This window comes from Camellia sinensis, chromosome 6, assembly GCF_055761805.1.
Source record: "Camellia sinensis isolate YWXY chromosome 6, ASM5576180v1, whole genome shotgun sequence".
NCBI lineage: Eukaryota > Viridiplantae > Streptophyta > Magnoliopsida > Ericales > Theaceae > Camellia > Camellia sinensis.
Window position 1 is genome coordinate 41967794 of NC_138966.1, and position 15448 is coordinate 41983241.

The following is a 15448-nucleotide window of genomic DNA, read 5'->3' on the forward strand; positions in this document are numbered from 1 at the left end:
GAAATGAGTATATTCGTGAATGGGTAGGAGTAGCATCAATAGAAGATAAGTTGAGAGAGAATAGATTGTGATGGTTTGGTTATATACAGCGGAGACCAACAGAGGCAGTAGTGAAGAGATGTGATACAGTGACGGTAGATGGAAGTGTTAGGGGAAGGGGCAGACCTAGATTGATGTGGGCAAGTGTAGTAAATAGATATATGAATGTCCTTAATTTGACTAACTAAATGGTCGTTGATAGAGTCGAGTGGAGAAGAATGATTCATGTGGCCGACCCCATTTGATAGGACTTAAGGCTTGGTTTGGTTTGGTTAGTAACGTTTAAGACCAGCATCTTCAGACCCATATTTAAAATCAAGTGCTTCCCATAATTCAATAGAAGTTTTTATACCGTAAAAAATATTATATGTAGAAGGAGATAAAGCACTTAACATCCTATCATGACAAAGATAATCTTTTTCTTCAAAATTATCACCATTAGATTTTATAGACGAAATTAAATCCTTACCCGTCTCAACAATTTCTATAGCCTTAGAAGTTTCACTCTTTCCAGAATCCTTTTCTTTTTCAGAAACCTTTCTTTTCCTTTTGAAACAATAGCTTTATGAATAATTGAATAAAGACCCAAAGTGGTTACCAAAATTTCATCTGTTCTTGCCAACAGCTAAATTTTGACAATTAAACTTCTCAGGCTTGCAAGAATTGGTTTCATCAAATCCCATATTTTTTTTTCTTCAAAATAAAATTATAACCAACACAACAACTTCTAACATAAAATCTTAATTATCGTTCCTAAGATTGTTGGAAAAAATTAAATATTTGTCAGAATAAAATACCAAAATAATAATAAACCAAAAATGACAAATAAATATTATTATTAGAGAGAATGTTTAGAGAAGCCTGTATGGTGGTCGAGGCACGTAGATTGTGTTCTCCGTACGAATGATACACCCTCTTCTGCACCAAGTTGAATGCTGTTCCTCCCCCAAGATACAACGACCTTCGAAATCACTTGTGTGCAGCAAAGTGAATTTCACGAACCTTGAATTGCCCAACGCTCACTTGTCAACTCAATTCAGTAAACTCACAAAGAAAAGAATAGAGCAAAAGAAGAGGAGAAGAAAGACTTATTTTTTGTGTGTTTTGAAACAGCGTTGAAGTCTTATTATATACACAATTAAATAACAATAAATTAGATATTTAAGAGATATTGTAGGCCAACCCAGAAGACTAGGAAACTAATATTAACGTTATAAACTTATTCCTAAAAAGATGCAAGTATCAAATAAAATAAATTAAATACAATATTAAATTACAAAATAACAGTTCCCTCTCATTTCAATCAACCAAATGAAGCATTACAGGTTCAATTTGTCCTACCCTGCCCCCATTAATCACTTTTTGTGTCACCCCTTTGTTTGACTGCCAAGAAAGTGAACAATGAAAAATCCTATATTCAATTTTTTTTTTCTCGTTATATTCAATTTTGGCCCTTTTTTCACTTTGGCAAGTTTTTGTTCTTCCACTTTGGGATTCATGTTTCAATTTCTCAATTTACTTCCAAAACTAACTTGCGTTCAAAATTAGACAAAAAATGTCACACTAAAAATTATTATTATATTGGGGTTTAGGTAAAATATTTGTATGCCATGTGATGATCAATGCGTTGTTTTCTATCTGATTTTGGACATAAAGTTATTTTTTGAGTAAATTAAGAAAAACTTGAAATATGAAGGGCTAAAGTGGAAAAATAGCCAACCATAAAGGGGGCTAAGTGCAATTTACCCAATTTTCTTTTACTAAGTGATGCGTCACGCAATAAAAGGAACTTTGAAACTGAAACAAGACCACTTCAATGATAGGATAAGAGGCATATAAATAAGTAAAAAATAAAAAATAAAAAATTATAAGATTTGTTAGTTTATGTAGCATTATTCTTGAATTTTATCATATGGTTGTATATCTCAAATTTGACTGGATTATATTTATTGCCTATTCACCATCTTTACAGCCCAATTATTCAGAGTTTTATGGTGTTGAGAGCTTTTGTAATAGATGATGTGTTGAAGATTGCTATTTACATAGTGAATATGCAATAAACATAATCCATAACAAGTTTATAGTCGAATCACATAAATTTTGTGAGTTTGTTTTCTGTTTATTATTTCTCCATTTTTGGTTCCATTATAACACTGACCAACAGAGCATATAAGAATATAACTATATTATCATTGGTTTGCAAAATGATGGCTGTTTCGGTGCAGGCCACTTGATCTTTGAATTGGTTTGAAATTATTGCGGATGGATTTGTCTGCCCTTATTTGTGACACAGAACAATGGAAGAACTTGAAGGTAGTCCTCAATTTACAATTTGTATTTGGGCTTTTGCAGAATAAGTTTTTTTTTGTGTGTGTGTGTGTTTGAGGTGAAACATGTGTCTGTGAGCAGGCCCCTGTTGATGACATCAAAAAGACGCATTTACGTGAATTGATGAGTGACACCGAGCGATGCAAATCAATGATGTTGTAAGATTCTCTGTTTAACCCATGGAATTTGTATTATTCTTTTCTTTGTATAGTTTAGATAGTACATCAAGTCTAAGGATTATAATGGGCATTGGATTAGAATGTGCATTATAATGGATTTTGTCTCCTGTAGTGAGTTTGATGGGATGCTGTTAGACTATTCACAGCAATGTGCCACTCTTGAAACCATGGATAAACTTTTCAAATTAGCAGAGGTGTGTTGGAGCAATTCCTTTTTTAGGCATGGACTATGAAGCATGGATACAGATATGATATGATACAGATACAATGATACGAAAAAAGCTCAAATCAAAATAGGATATAGGAACAACCATGGTACGCTGAAAGAATTAAAAGTTATAATTTTTAATATTATATTATATACGAGCTCAAAGAATAGTGTGGAACCATTCTTTAGGAATTAGATATTAGTTTAAGAGCAGATAGAGAGTTTACTTTTTATTTTATTTTTTTAACTGGATACACTAATTTGGTAAAATCTAAAAAAGTAGACCACTACTTTAATCTCATTATTTTTTTCTTCGGTAAGAAATAAGAAAATATTGAAAAATAATTATTGTATTTATTCGAACAATTATACTATAATAATATGCAAAAATTATTACAATTTTAGTTTCATAATAATTTGAGTACATGACCTAGAGTATCCAAAAAGTATCCGATACTTTTGAAAATTAAAATCAAGTATTAGATATGTTTAGGAATTATCGATTTTGTATTCTGACTATCTAAGGAGTATCTGTATCTAACATGAGTACCATACGGATACGACTCCATTTTAGAAGTATCCGTGCTTAGGGCATGGATAATATAGATTTTCTAATTGTGCTACATTCCAATGCAGGCAGCATGTCTCAAAGAAAAAATTAACAGGATGTCCAATGGGGAGTGTGTAAGCAGAGGTTTTACTTTCTTCTTCCAAATCATGCATGAACTCGTGTAGACCTACTCTTTCAGTTTGCTTATGTGATGCTTAATCAAAAGGCACCATCCCTATGTTTGAATACTTGGCATCCAAACCTTTGGCATTTGATCTAGGATTCTATCAACAACTTAGAATTTTGACATGATAAGTTATCTTTCAAAATTTACGGTAATAGGACACACTGCTCAAATGTTCTCTCTTCATGATATTTGATCAAACTGCTTTGTTTGGCGTGGCATATCCAGATAAACAGCACAGAGAACAGGCCTGTCCTACATGTATCACTCCGTGCTCCAAGGGATGCAATTATAAACTGTGATGGGAAGAATGTGGTCCCAGATGTTTGGCGAGTGCTTGACAAGATCCAAGAATTCTCTGAGAGGGTCCGCAGTGGTTCCTGGGTAAGCTTGAGTTTTTATTTATGATCTAGTTAAGCCATGTACTGTGTAAAATTCAACTAATGAGTAGGCATTGGCAGGTTGGAGCAACAGGAAAAGCATTGAAGGATGTGATTTCTATTGGCATTGGTGGAAGCTTCTTAGGCCCTCTTTTTGTGCATACTACTCTCCAAACAGGTTAATTTTATGCATTCCCATCTGCACTACATGTCATTCACTAATTTTGATTCTCTTAGGATTTAGTTTGTTGTTTACTTGTTTTACTAATTAAATTGTTCACATCTGTTTAAGAACAAAACTTGCGTCAAGTGTTTATGGTTAATTCTTGGCAACCTTCAGATCCAGAGGCTATTGAATGTGCGAGAGGACGCCAGCTGCGGTTGTAAGTACACATTATTGTAACTCTGTATTTTTTGTGCTTCTTTTTATCAGTGAAACAATAAGACCTTCTCTGCTAAAATAGTTGGATATTACTTGCCCTTTCAACTTGTTTACTGCACGAAATTATAGTTTCATAATCTTATGCTTTCAGTTTTTCCGAGTAGCACATATTGCTCTTTAGGATTTTAAATTGGGTGAAATTGATGCTATGCATTGCTCATGGTTGTGTAGGTCTTAGTTGACATCTTGTACATAGAATTGTGTCTCTTTAATTTTCTTAAACTAGATTATTTTGTCCCCATTTCAAGATAACATTATGATTCCATGGAAAGGCAATGCTTTTAACTTTTGTGTTATCCTACATAAGAAGGTTGGACTTCTTCCCTTTTGTCTAATATCAACTTTTGTGCTAGAGCATATTACTAATGGCACTGGAGATCATTGTTACAAGTGTAAAAGGTTTTTAGTTTTGGTCCAATACTTAAATCATGATTTGATAAATACAATTACAAAATGGTTTGTGCTTTTAGTGGGACAGGAACTCAACCTGATTATACAACAATGCATTTTATGATTGAACAATGATTTTATCTTATCCCAATCCTTTTTCTGCTCGTGTTTGTAGTCTGGCAAATGTTGATCCAGTTTGACGTTGCTAGAAATATTACTGGGTTGAACCCTGAAACTGCCCTAGGTTTGTTTTGTTTGTTTGGTTAACATTTTCAATGACCATTGTAGAGATACCACTTGAGCTACTTTTAAGGTTTCTTATCCTTCTTGTTGAGTTTTCCTGTTTTGTTTGCAGTGGTTGTGGTTTCAAAGACTTTTACGACGGCTGAAACTATGTTGAATGCTCGGACACCGAGGGAATGAATTTCATCTGCTTTGGGGTCAGTGCAGTAGTACAAGTGCTCATTTTGATTGAGATAAAGACAGTGATATTTCAGGTTTCAAATTTTGTAGTCATTAGGAGAACTTTCAAAATAGGAGTTAGTACATTGAATAAGTTTGAAAATGAGTTTGACAGAAAATGGAAAATGATGCGTGTAATGAAATGAATGGGAATTAGACGTCTAGCTATAATTTTTTGGCCTCAGATGACATTAAAATATGCAAATAATTTAGAATCCTAAGCAATAGTCTGGACATTGATGAAATTTTTTGAAATTATTGTATGTTTAGTCAGGAGATCATGGAAATATGAAATAATTTCAAAAAACTTATCCCAATTGACTAAGCTCATTCTCTCTCTCTCTCTCTCTCTCTCTCTCTCTATGGTTACTTTTTCAGGCCTCAGGCAGTTGCAACGCATATGGTTGCTGTCAGTACTAATCTAATGGTATTATAATTTTCATTTATCTATTGTGCTTGGTCGGTTTTTTCTTGTGGTCTAAATTTCATGTATTTGTTCATATATACTGCTATTGGCTGCCATTTTTGCGTGTGCCTCCCTTGTTTATACAATTTTGTTGTGTCCAGAGTAAAGCTTCGTTTTGAGCTCAAATTCGAACATATTAGTTTCCCTGGAAAATAATAGATAAATTATCAGGGTCTTTCATTCAAAGCTTTTTTTGGTTTATGCATGCCATTTTTCTTTTGCTTCTATGCCCTTGGACGGTTACACTTTGATCTAATCATCTCATATAATTGGTAGCTGGCTTTCAAAATAAACAAAATCTTGTTATTGGCATAGCCTGTTCAGTATAATATAAGTTTCCTCAAAAGGGACCAGACTGAAGCTTCTATCTCAATGAAAAATGTCAAGAAATTTCAAAATGTCCTCAAACAGCTATGTCAGCTTGAAGGGCGGGCCAAATTTGTTTAACTGTATTTTATAAGCAGTGAGCCAATCCTTTATCACACACATTTGTGTTTTTAAGAGATGATGGTAGGACAAATAACCAGGCAAGTTGTTAAGATGGCCACACTCCTATTCAATCAGGTTTTGAATATAATCACACGAATTTGGAATTTCTGAACCCAAATTCAGTTTAAATTTGGAGATGTTACATTTTTGTTAGTGCAATATATGTGATCTGTACATTTATATTTTAGTCATGGAACCACAAAAAAGTTTGGTAAGGTTGGCTGCCTTATATACCTCTTTCTTGACCCTGCTATAAGCAGGAGCCGCATGAGAACCTCCTCTTTTTTTTATAAGTACACATATATGTTTGGACATGCATGTGTGTATGCACATATGTGCTTATGTATCAGTACTACTAACAAATTTTATGGTCTGCAATATGTGAGTATGCATATGTTCGTACATGCATGTTTTGTGTATTAATTGTGCAGCTACAAGTTGGGTTAAAGGTGAATTCATGAATCCATGTTAGCTTGCCTTCAGTGAGATTTTAGAGAAGAGAAAAGGTTAGAGAATGAGTGAAACCTCATCTTCTTTTATATTAAGAATAAAACATAATTACAAGAGTACCGTAAGGCAAGAATTATGGGCAAGCTCATTATAGCCCATTACATCAAATCAGATTAAAATATGGTAATATAATTTCCTATTCTAACACTCTCTCTTGAGCTGGTGTGAAGATATTTCTCATGCCCAGCTTGTTGAGAATGTTATGAAATGGTTTGCTCCCTATTCCTTTAGTGAGAACATTGGCTAGTTGGTCCTCATTCCTCACAAATGGAGTATATATGTTGCCACTAGTGAGGTTTTCCTTGATGAAGTGCCTATCAATCTCCTCATGCTTGGTTTTGTCATGTTGAACTGGATTATGAGTTATGCTGATCGCTGTCTTGTTGTCACAACACAACCTCATGGAATCGGTTTGACGGATTCCCAAGTCTTTCAACAATAGTCGAATCCATAGCAACTCACATACACCTTGAGCCATAGCCCTGAATTTGGCCTCAGCACTAGATCTAAGAACCACATTCTGTTTCTTACCTCGCCATGTGACTAGGTTGCTTCCAACAAATATGTAATATCCAGAAGTAGACCGTTTGTCAGTGACTGATCTAGCCTAATCCACATCAATAAATGCCTCCACACTGAGATGTCCATGTTTTGAGAAATAGAGACCTTTTTCCTGGAGAAGACTTTAAGTACCTCAGGATTCTCGTAACAGTCTCTAAGTGGGAAGTTCTAGGAGCATGCATAAACTGGCTAACCATGCTCACTGTAATGGCAATATCTGGACGGGAGTGAAATAAGTATATGAGCTTACCCACTAGTCTCTAATATCTCCCCCTGTCCACTGGCTCTCCCTGTTGCTCCTCGCTTAGTTTCTCGCCCGGTTCTAGAGGTATATCACATGGTCTACCTCCAAGCATCCCAGTTTTCTTTAGCAAGTCAAGTACATACTTTCTCTGACATATGAAGATACCATCCTCGGACTTAGCTACTTCAATGCCTAAGAAATACTTCAAAGTACCCAAGTCTTTGATTTCAAACTCCTTGGCTAAGTATTCCTTCAATCGAGGGATCTCCTCAACGTCATTTCCTGTCAAAACTATATCATCAACATAAACAATAAGAGCTGTGGTTTTACCATGTGAAGAGTGTTTCACAAATAAGGTGTGATTAGCTTGACTTTGCTTGAACCCATATCTCAGCATAGCTTGAGCAAGCCTTTCAAACCAAGCCCAAGGAGATTACTTTAGCCCATAAAGTGACTTCCGGAGCCTGCATACTTTACCTTTGGACTTAGCATCTGCAAAACCAGAGAGAATATCCATATAGACCTCTTCTGCTAGGTCTCCATGAAGGAAGGCATTCTTCAAATTAAACTGATGAAGTGGCCAAACCAAATTTGTTGCAAGAGAGAGTAGTATTCTCACAGAGTTCATCTTAGCTACTGGTGCAAATGTCTCCTGGTAATCTATCCTATAAGTCTAAATGAAGCCCTTAGCAACCAGTTTTGCTTTGTACCGTTCTATGGAACCATCAACTTTGTGTTTTACAGTGTACACCCACTTACACCCAACTGGATTTTTGCCTCTAGATAATTTTACTAACTCCTAAGTGCCATTCTTGCTGAGAGTTCTCATCTCCTCCATCATGGCATGTTTCCATTCAAGAATAGAGAGAGCACCCTGAAAATTGGTAGGTAGACTCACAGAAGAAATTTTAGATAGAAAGGCTTTATATGAGAAAGGCAGATTAGAATTAGAGACATGATTAGTAATCGGATGCTGAGTACATGACCTAACCCCCTTCCTATTAGCACTGAGAACATCAAGATCTGAAAACTCAGGAATAGGAGCATTAGGATCAGAATTACCTGGTTTTCAGGAGAGGAGGATGACTCTGGACACTTAATCGAAGAAGAAGTTGACAGTATAGAAAGGAAAGTAGTTTCTTTCATCCAGGTGACTTTTTGTCTATCCTTGTCCCTGACATAAACTTTGTCTTTGCTTGCTTCATTTTCCACAACAACTGCCGGTACATCATCTGCAAGTTGTTCAATCACTGGCGGTAGTGGAACAATCTCTTCACACCAAGGCTCCCCCTAAAGGGATGACTGTGACACGGGGGAGGAGAGAAAGGAAGACTAAGACTCAAAGAAGGTGACATCCATGGAGATAAACCATTTGCGAGTGGGAGGATGATAACACTTATACCCATTTTGGGTGGCAGAATAACCCAGAAAAATACACTTAAGAGACCGAGGATCTAATTTACCACGAGTGAGTGAATGATTATGGACAAAGCAACACAGCCAAAGGTTTTAGGAGAAATGGAGAACTCGGAAGAGGTGGACCCGAACAAAACTTGAAGAGGGTTTTGTTTGTGAAGGACTTGGGTAGGTAGACAATTAATCAAATAAGTAGCATTGAGAACCGCTTCCCCTCAATAGGAACGAGGAACCCGCATCTCAAAGGATAGACAACGAGCCATATCGAGGAGATGGCAATTTTTTCGTTCTGTAACACCATTTTGTTGAGGAGTATTAGTGCATGAAGTTTGGTGTATAGTGCCATCAGTGGCGAAATAATTGGCAAGACCAGGGTCAATATATTCTTCTCCATTATCAGAACGTAGAATCTGGACAACCACCCCAAACTGATTACAAACCATTTTATGGAAGTTTTGAAACATAGAAAATACCAAACTCTTATCTTTCATCAGATATACCCAAGTGGCCCTGAAATAGTCATCGATGAAAGTAACAAACCATTTTTGACCTTTTAAAGACACAAAACGGGATGGACCCCATACATCAGAATGAATCAAAGAAAATGGAACTGAACTTTTATTAAAAGACGGAGCAAAAGAGGCTCGGTGTTGTTTTCCAAGTCGACATGACTCACATTGAAAATCAGACACACTATTTTTCTTAAAAATAGAAGGAAATAAGTGTTGAAGTAATAAAAAGAAGGGATGTTCTAAGCGACGGTGCCACAGCTAAATGTCGTCCTTGGTGGATGATGATTGGATAGATGAATGAGCCAGCTTGTTTGTTTGATCTAGAATGTAGAGACCATGTTCCTCTCTACCACTGCCAATCCTCTTCTTCGTGATAAGGTCCTAAAAACAACAATGATCAGGAAAAAAAACGTCACATTACAATTTAAATCACGAGTAATACGACTGAAAGATAGAAGATTAACACTAAAATTGGGAACATGGAGTACAGAGGACAAATGAAGGGAAAATGTGGCATGAATTAAACCTTTGCCTGACACAGAGGAAATAGTACCATCAGCAATACGCATTTTTTCCTGACCTGATGGGGGGTTATACTTAGAGAATAAATTAGAGGAGCCAGACATATGTTTGGAAGCATCAGAATCAATAATCCACGGTACAGTTGTATAAGATAGCAATGCACATGGGGAAGCAACCAAGTTACTTGAATTGGCAAAGGAAGAAGATGGTGCACCTGTAGCAGAACTGGAGGCTCAACGGTTTAGCAAGTGGCGAAGAGCAATCTTATAATTCGAGACAGATAACCCTGAAACATTAACAGTAGGGGAGACAACTGGAGATGGTGGCTCAACAGTGTCTGAAAGATGTGCCCGAACATTGGCCCCGCGGCTTCTAGACTGACCAGACCGACCCCCTTGAGTACTAGGACGGTCTCTTTGGCCACCAGAGGGCATCCCTTGCAATTTCCAACAAGTCTCTCATGTGTGTCGAGGTCTATGGTAGTAGTTATAGAAAAAGATTATCCTTCTCAGAGGAAGGACAAGAATCACGAGTATCGCGAGGGGGTGCAGAAACCAAGGCTGAGCGATCAGTAGTAGCAGAAGGAAGCATCACAGAGTGGCGACACTTCTCATTTTGTACAAAAACAAAGGTGTCCTGGAGAGAAGGAAGCACATCCATGCCAAGTACTCTGCTCTGAACCGGATCTTACTCCACATTTAGGCCTTCCAAGAACTTGAAGACCCGCTCTTGCGCCACAAACCCTTGGTAACCAGCAGAATTAGTGGGACAGATAGGCTTATAATCCTGAAGGTGATCAAGCCGCTTCCACCCATTGCTAAGGAAGGTAAAATACTGGAGGATAGTCATTTCACCTTGGACCATGGAGTGACATAACTCGAAAGCCTGTGAGAAGTTTCCTTTCCTGGAGTAAGTAGTAGTTACAGCCTCCAAAATATCTTGGGCAGTGTCCATAGACAAGTAGCCCTCTCCAATCTCAGGTATCATAGAATGTATCAACCAACCTATGATGAGGGAGTTGGTGATCTCCCACTGGTCATAACTAGGATCTATGGTATTGGGTGCCTGTATCTTTCCATCAACATATCCCATCTTTCATCTGTTCTTGCGACTAGGATAGATAATTTTGATCATTGAATAGAGAGGTGGTGATCTTAAGGATAGGGTTGAGGTTATCAGTCATAGTAGGTGGTATAATAAAACTCTTGCTCTTAGGTGGCTGAGAGGTAGTGGACTCACTAAGGGAATCTGCTATGGACACTCTACTATTTAACTCTCAAACACAATGACAATCATAAGTCGAAAGATAATAGTAAAAGGAAAGACACACCTACCACGATGAAAGTATAAAGAATTAAGAACTCAGGTATTTTTTTATTTTTTTTTACTACATGTTTGTTTTTACATTTTTTTTTTTTTTTGTGTTTTGTGTATTTTAGGTTGAAAACATTACATTGCTAACAGAAGACTGGATGCACGAGATCAAGCCGACAGAGGCCTAGAGGGCAGAGAGACTGTCGTCACAGGTGGAGGGTCCCAGAGGCTGGCTAACAGGAGTTCTGGAGGCCACAGAGCAAAATGACATAGGCCCACAGGCATAGAGGAACTCCTGACAGACCCCTAGAAGGCCAGAGGGCTGCCGACTCACCCTAATAGGGTATCTGGTAGCCCAGGAGGATTGTCGAAGCCTGGGCAAAGGCTTTCGGGAGGCTTGGTTTGGGCTGGGTTAACTGTCGGGGTGAGAAGGTGAAGAAGGGAGGCTGTCGGAGAAGAGAAGAGAGGCTGGGTATGGCTGCTGTGTATGTGTGTAATAGGGTAGCTAGGGTCTGAGTGGCTCTGATACCATGAAGATTTTAGAAAAGAGAAAAGGTTAGAGAATGAGTGAAGCCTCATCCCTTTTATATTAAGAATAAAGCATAATGCCATGAGGCAAGAATTATGGGCCAGCTCATTATAGACCATTACGTCAAATCAAAATAGAATATGGTAATATAATTTCCTATTCTAACATGTGCTTTGTTCACTTCATTGGCCTTGTTATGTTTATCTAGTTATTTACTTTATATAAATAGGTAAACAACCAGTCTTTCTTTGATAGTACAATTTTACTGGATCTGATTCATGTATAACAAATGACCCTGCATTAAAATTACACTTGATGAGGTCAAATGGGATTAATGATGTAGAAGTTTAGAGGGAATGAGTAATGCATTGTGCTGTTTTGACCGTTTTGACATCTCTCTACAATACACAAAAACATTTCCCAATTTCATTAACGATTTCCTTTGGTGTTGGCATACATTTCCTAATCCATTGTGCTTCTTTGTTTTAAATGCATATACATGAGAATTTTGATATTGATTGTTTATTTGCTGAATATTCTTGATTATATAAAACATGTGTTGTGCTCTTGGTTTTTGTATTAGTAGTCAACTCTGTCCTTTCCATATAATTTTGGCAAATATGCTATTGAAAGAAATTCAATTGTTGAAAGATGATTAGATAAAAATTGATCCACTAAGACTATGTTTGTTTGAGTGGACATGAGCATGGGATTGGATTAATAGTTCAGTAAAATTATTAATCCGATGTTTGGTTAAACAATTGAAGTACGGACTAATTATTTTAAACTTGACTATTAATTAAGATAGGATACATAATCCAACGGATTCGTAGTCGTAGGACTATTAGTCATGGAAATGCTGATCCCGTCCGCCCAAACAAACATGACCTAAACGTTTAACTTCACTTATATGACTTCATCTCACTACAACAAAATGCGTCTTTGGCGGCTAAATTAGCGACTAAAAAAAGTTTAGTCATCAAAAGTTATGGAATTAATGACTAAAAATTTTTTTAGTCGTCAAAAGGACAATATTTAGCTATTAATTTTTTTTAGTAGGGGTATATTGGTTATTGGTGACTAAAAAAAATTTTAGTCGCTAAAAATTGCCAGAATTGGCTACAAAAAAGAATTTTAATCGCCGTGTATTGAGTTTTGGCTACTAAAACCATTTAGTCGCCGAATGAAAAATAAAAAATTATTTTTTTACCTTTGACGACTAAAATTTTGGTCGCCAAAATTTTATTTTCAGTGACAAAAAGAATTTTAGTCGCCGTATGTTGAGTTTTGGCTACTAAAATATTTAGTCGCCGAATAGAAAATAAAAAATTATTTTTTTATCTTTGGCGACTAAAATTTTGGTCGCCAAAAGTTTATTTTCAGTGACAAAAAAAAATTTTAATCGTTGTATATTGAGTTTTGGGGACTAACATTTTAGTTGCCGTTTGAGTTGATTTGGCTACTAAATAATTTAGTCGTTATTACTTATATTTTTGCCGACAAAATTTGAAATTAGTCGCCAAGGTGCCAAAATTTTAGTGGGAAAATAAAAACCTATTGGCGCCCTCCCCGGTATTCTCCTCTGTTTAGGAATACAAAACACTATATCTCTCTCTCTCTCTCTCTCTCTCTCACATACACAATCAATCACCGCCAAATCTCACCTCACCTCACTACACCACAGGCGCTTACCACTGGGAAGCATTCGACGTCGCACATTGCCATTGCCACCGTCACAAATCGCCATCGTTGCAAATCACTACCGCCACTGCCGCAATACCAGGTTGTATCTCACTCTTTCTCTCAGTCTCACGCTCTCTCTCGTTCTCGTTCTCGAGCTTGCCGTGTCTCCAAATCGTATAAAACTTGCCCTATCACCTTTCACTCTTATTTCCCAAATCTGTCTTGATTTTGCTCTCTCTCTCTCTATCGATTTTGCTTTCGATATTCCTCTCTTGATTTCGCTCTGTTTCTCGCTCTATAAATTGCCATGGTCGTTTGAATAAGAGACCTCCAACGATACGAACTCCCTCAATTTCTTTATCAGGTAATCTTTTCGTTCTCTTCCTTTTTCTCTCAGATCTCCTCTCTCTTTGTTTCTTCTTATTTTATGATCTGAATCTACTTCTAGGGTTTGGATCGAAACATTAAAGGTCTTTGGATGACCAGTTATGTTTTTATGAAATTTAATCTATTTCATTTTTGTTGTTGCATTTTGTAGGTCTTTGGATTCATGAATGGGATGCTCACTGTTGGTGAGCATGGCTTCTCTCATTTGCTTGATAATTTTGCCAATAATATTTTAGTAAGTTGTTTAGTTGTACATTGACGTATTTTCTGGACTTCAGCAGTTGTTTTTGCTAAATTTATTCTTGTTTTCTATTGAAGATACCTGTCTCCATATACTAATTTTAACTTTTCTGGTTTGTTTCAGTACAAGGAAAACCATCAAAGGCAGTTGTGGATATCCAGTATTCAATGTTGCAACAAAATTTGTCCATAGCTAATCCAGAAAAAGGTTGGATGACTTCCACACTTTGATTGTTAGTTTTTAATTTCATTTGTTTAAAATTTGTAGTTATTACATAGTCATGTTTCTGTTACTATTAGTATTATTTGTTTATTTTATTGGGGAGAATCACTGGATAAGATATTTAATGTTTTCACAAGCTAAGGTTTTGGATTTGTGCAATATGGTGTATAGATTAGTGATGCAATATATAGAGGTGTTGCCATGTACTTGAGATGATTGTTTTGAGGCACTGCTTTTACTTGAATTACTATACCTCACTATTTCTGAAGTGGACCCTGCTTATATTGGCACATATTTGGGAAATATACATTAGAATTGGCTGATACTTGGATAAAGATGAAGGGTAGATGGTTGTCTTGACTGCAACTGAAACATAAGTTGATGTTTTACTCCATTTTGCTTTCCTTTTCATTCCAAACTTTTATCAAAAATCATAATCCAAACTTAACATTAATACTTGTAGTCTTATTGATCCAACAAACCTAACGCCTGCACCGTACATTTATGCACTTCAACTAAATTCTACACAGATCTTGAAACCTTTTTGATATATATTTTTTTCAGTTACAAATCAATATTATTTTATTGGGTAATGTTACTCAGGCAAAAAAAAATTAGACTTACTTTTCAATTAATGATGTGGCAGTCTATTAGAATATTTAAGACAAATCTCTCTGTCTCTCATGTCTTCTTTAATTATTAACTAATTATCTTACTTACACATCTAGAAAGTGGGTTTAGAAAATGATCTTCTATATCATTTTCTTATTTTATTTTACAGGGATTGAAGTCAAACCTGGCTCACCATACACTTGCCAACTTAATCAGGGAGTAAAGCTTCACATATCTCAGGTTTATTTTTCTTTCTCAAACTAATGCCTCTTTCTTGGATTCAACCATATATAGTCAACAAAACTCTGGTTTTAGATCCCAAATTTCTCAATGTTTTATTTAATTTTTAAAAAATTTATGTATATATATATGTTACAATTTATCTCTTGTTTTGTAATAGACACCCAATTTTGATATAAAAACAAGGCCTATAAAAAAAAAATCCATGTTTTACTCTCTAAAAAAAAACCCAATATTTCAGAACTTAGATGTTATAGTTAATAAAATAGATAATCAATTGAGTTAGCTGAATTGGCCTCTTTTGTGTACATTTTGACTAAGAGAGGTGGTAAGGGAAG

At 36.1% G+C, this 15448-nt stretch overlaps 2 protein-coding genes across 3 annotated transcripts in view; both read left to right on the forward strand.

Annotated features, from left to right (window-relative positions):
* Positions 1-5089, forward strand: part of LOC145793274 (uncharacterized) — a 31797-nt gene extending 26708 nt beyond the window's left edge. Inside the window, exons 7-10 of the mRNA XM_082876059.1 lie at positions 3717-3872; positions 3950-4046; positions 4161-4251; positions 5056-5089. Of these exons, the coding sequence (XP_082732185.1) occupies positions 3717-3872; positions 3950-4046; positions 4161-4251; positions 5056-5089 (378 nt within the window). The remainder of the gene's footprint in view (positions 1-3716; positions 3873-3949; positions 4047-4160; positions 4252-5055) is intronic.
* The window catches only part of LOC114287761 (peptidyl-prolyl cis-trans isomerase FKBP43-like), a 29621-nt gene that overhangs the window by 5642 nt on the left and 8531 nt on the right, over positions 1-15448 (forward strand). Inside the window, exons 2-11 of one of the 2 annotated variants that reach the window (XM_082873723.1) lie at positions 2265-2352; positions 2449-2525; positions 2659-3872; positions 3950-4046; positions 4209-4251; positions 5056-5140; positions 13410-13508; positions 13947-13980; positions 14160-14243; positions 15040-15110. In XM_082873723.1, the coding sequence (XP_082729849.1) occupies positions 5120-5140; positions 13410-13508; positions 13947-13980; positions 14160-14243; positions 15040-15110 (309 nt within the window). In that variant the 5' untranslated portion in view covers positions 2265-2352; positions 2449-2525; positions 2659-3872; ... (1 more) ...; positions 4209-4251; positions 5056-5119. Of the gene's footprint in view, positions 1-2264; positions 2353-2448; positions 2526-2658; positions 3873-3949; positions 4047-4208; positions 4252-5055; positions 5141-13305; positions 13773-13946; positions 13981-14159; positions 14244-15039; positions 15111-15448 lie in introns of those variants that run through there. The other variant, XM_082873724.1, reaches the window with a different exon arrangement.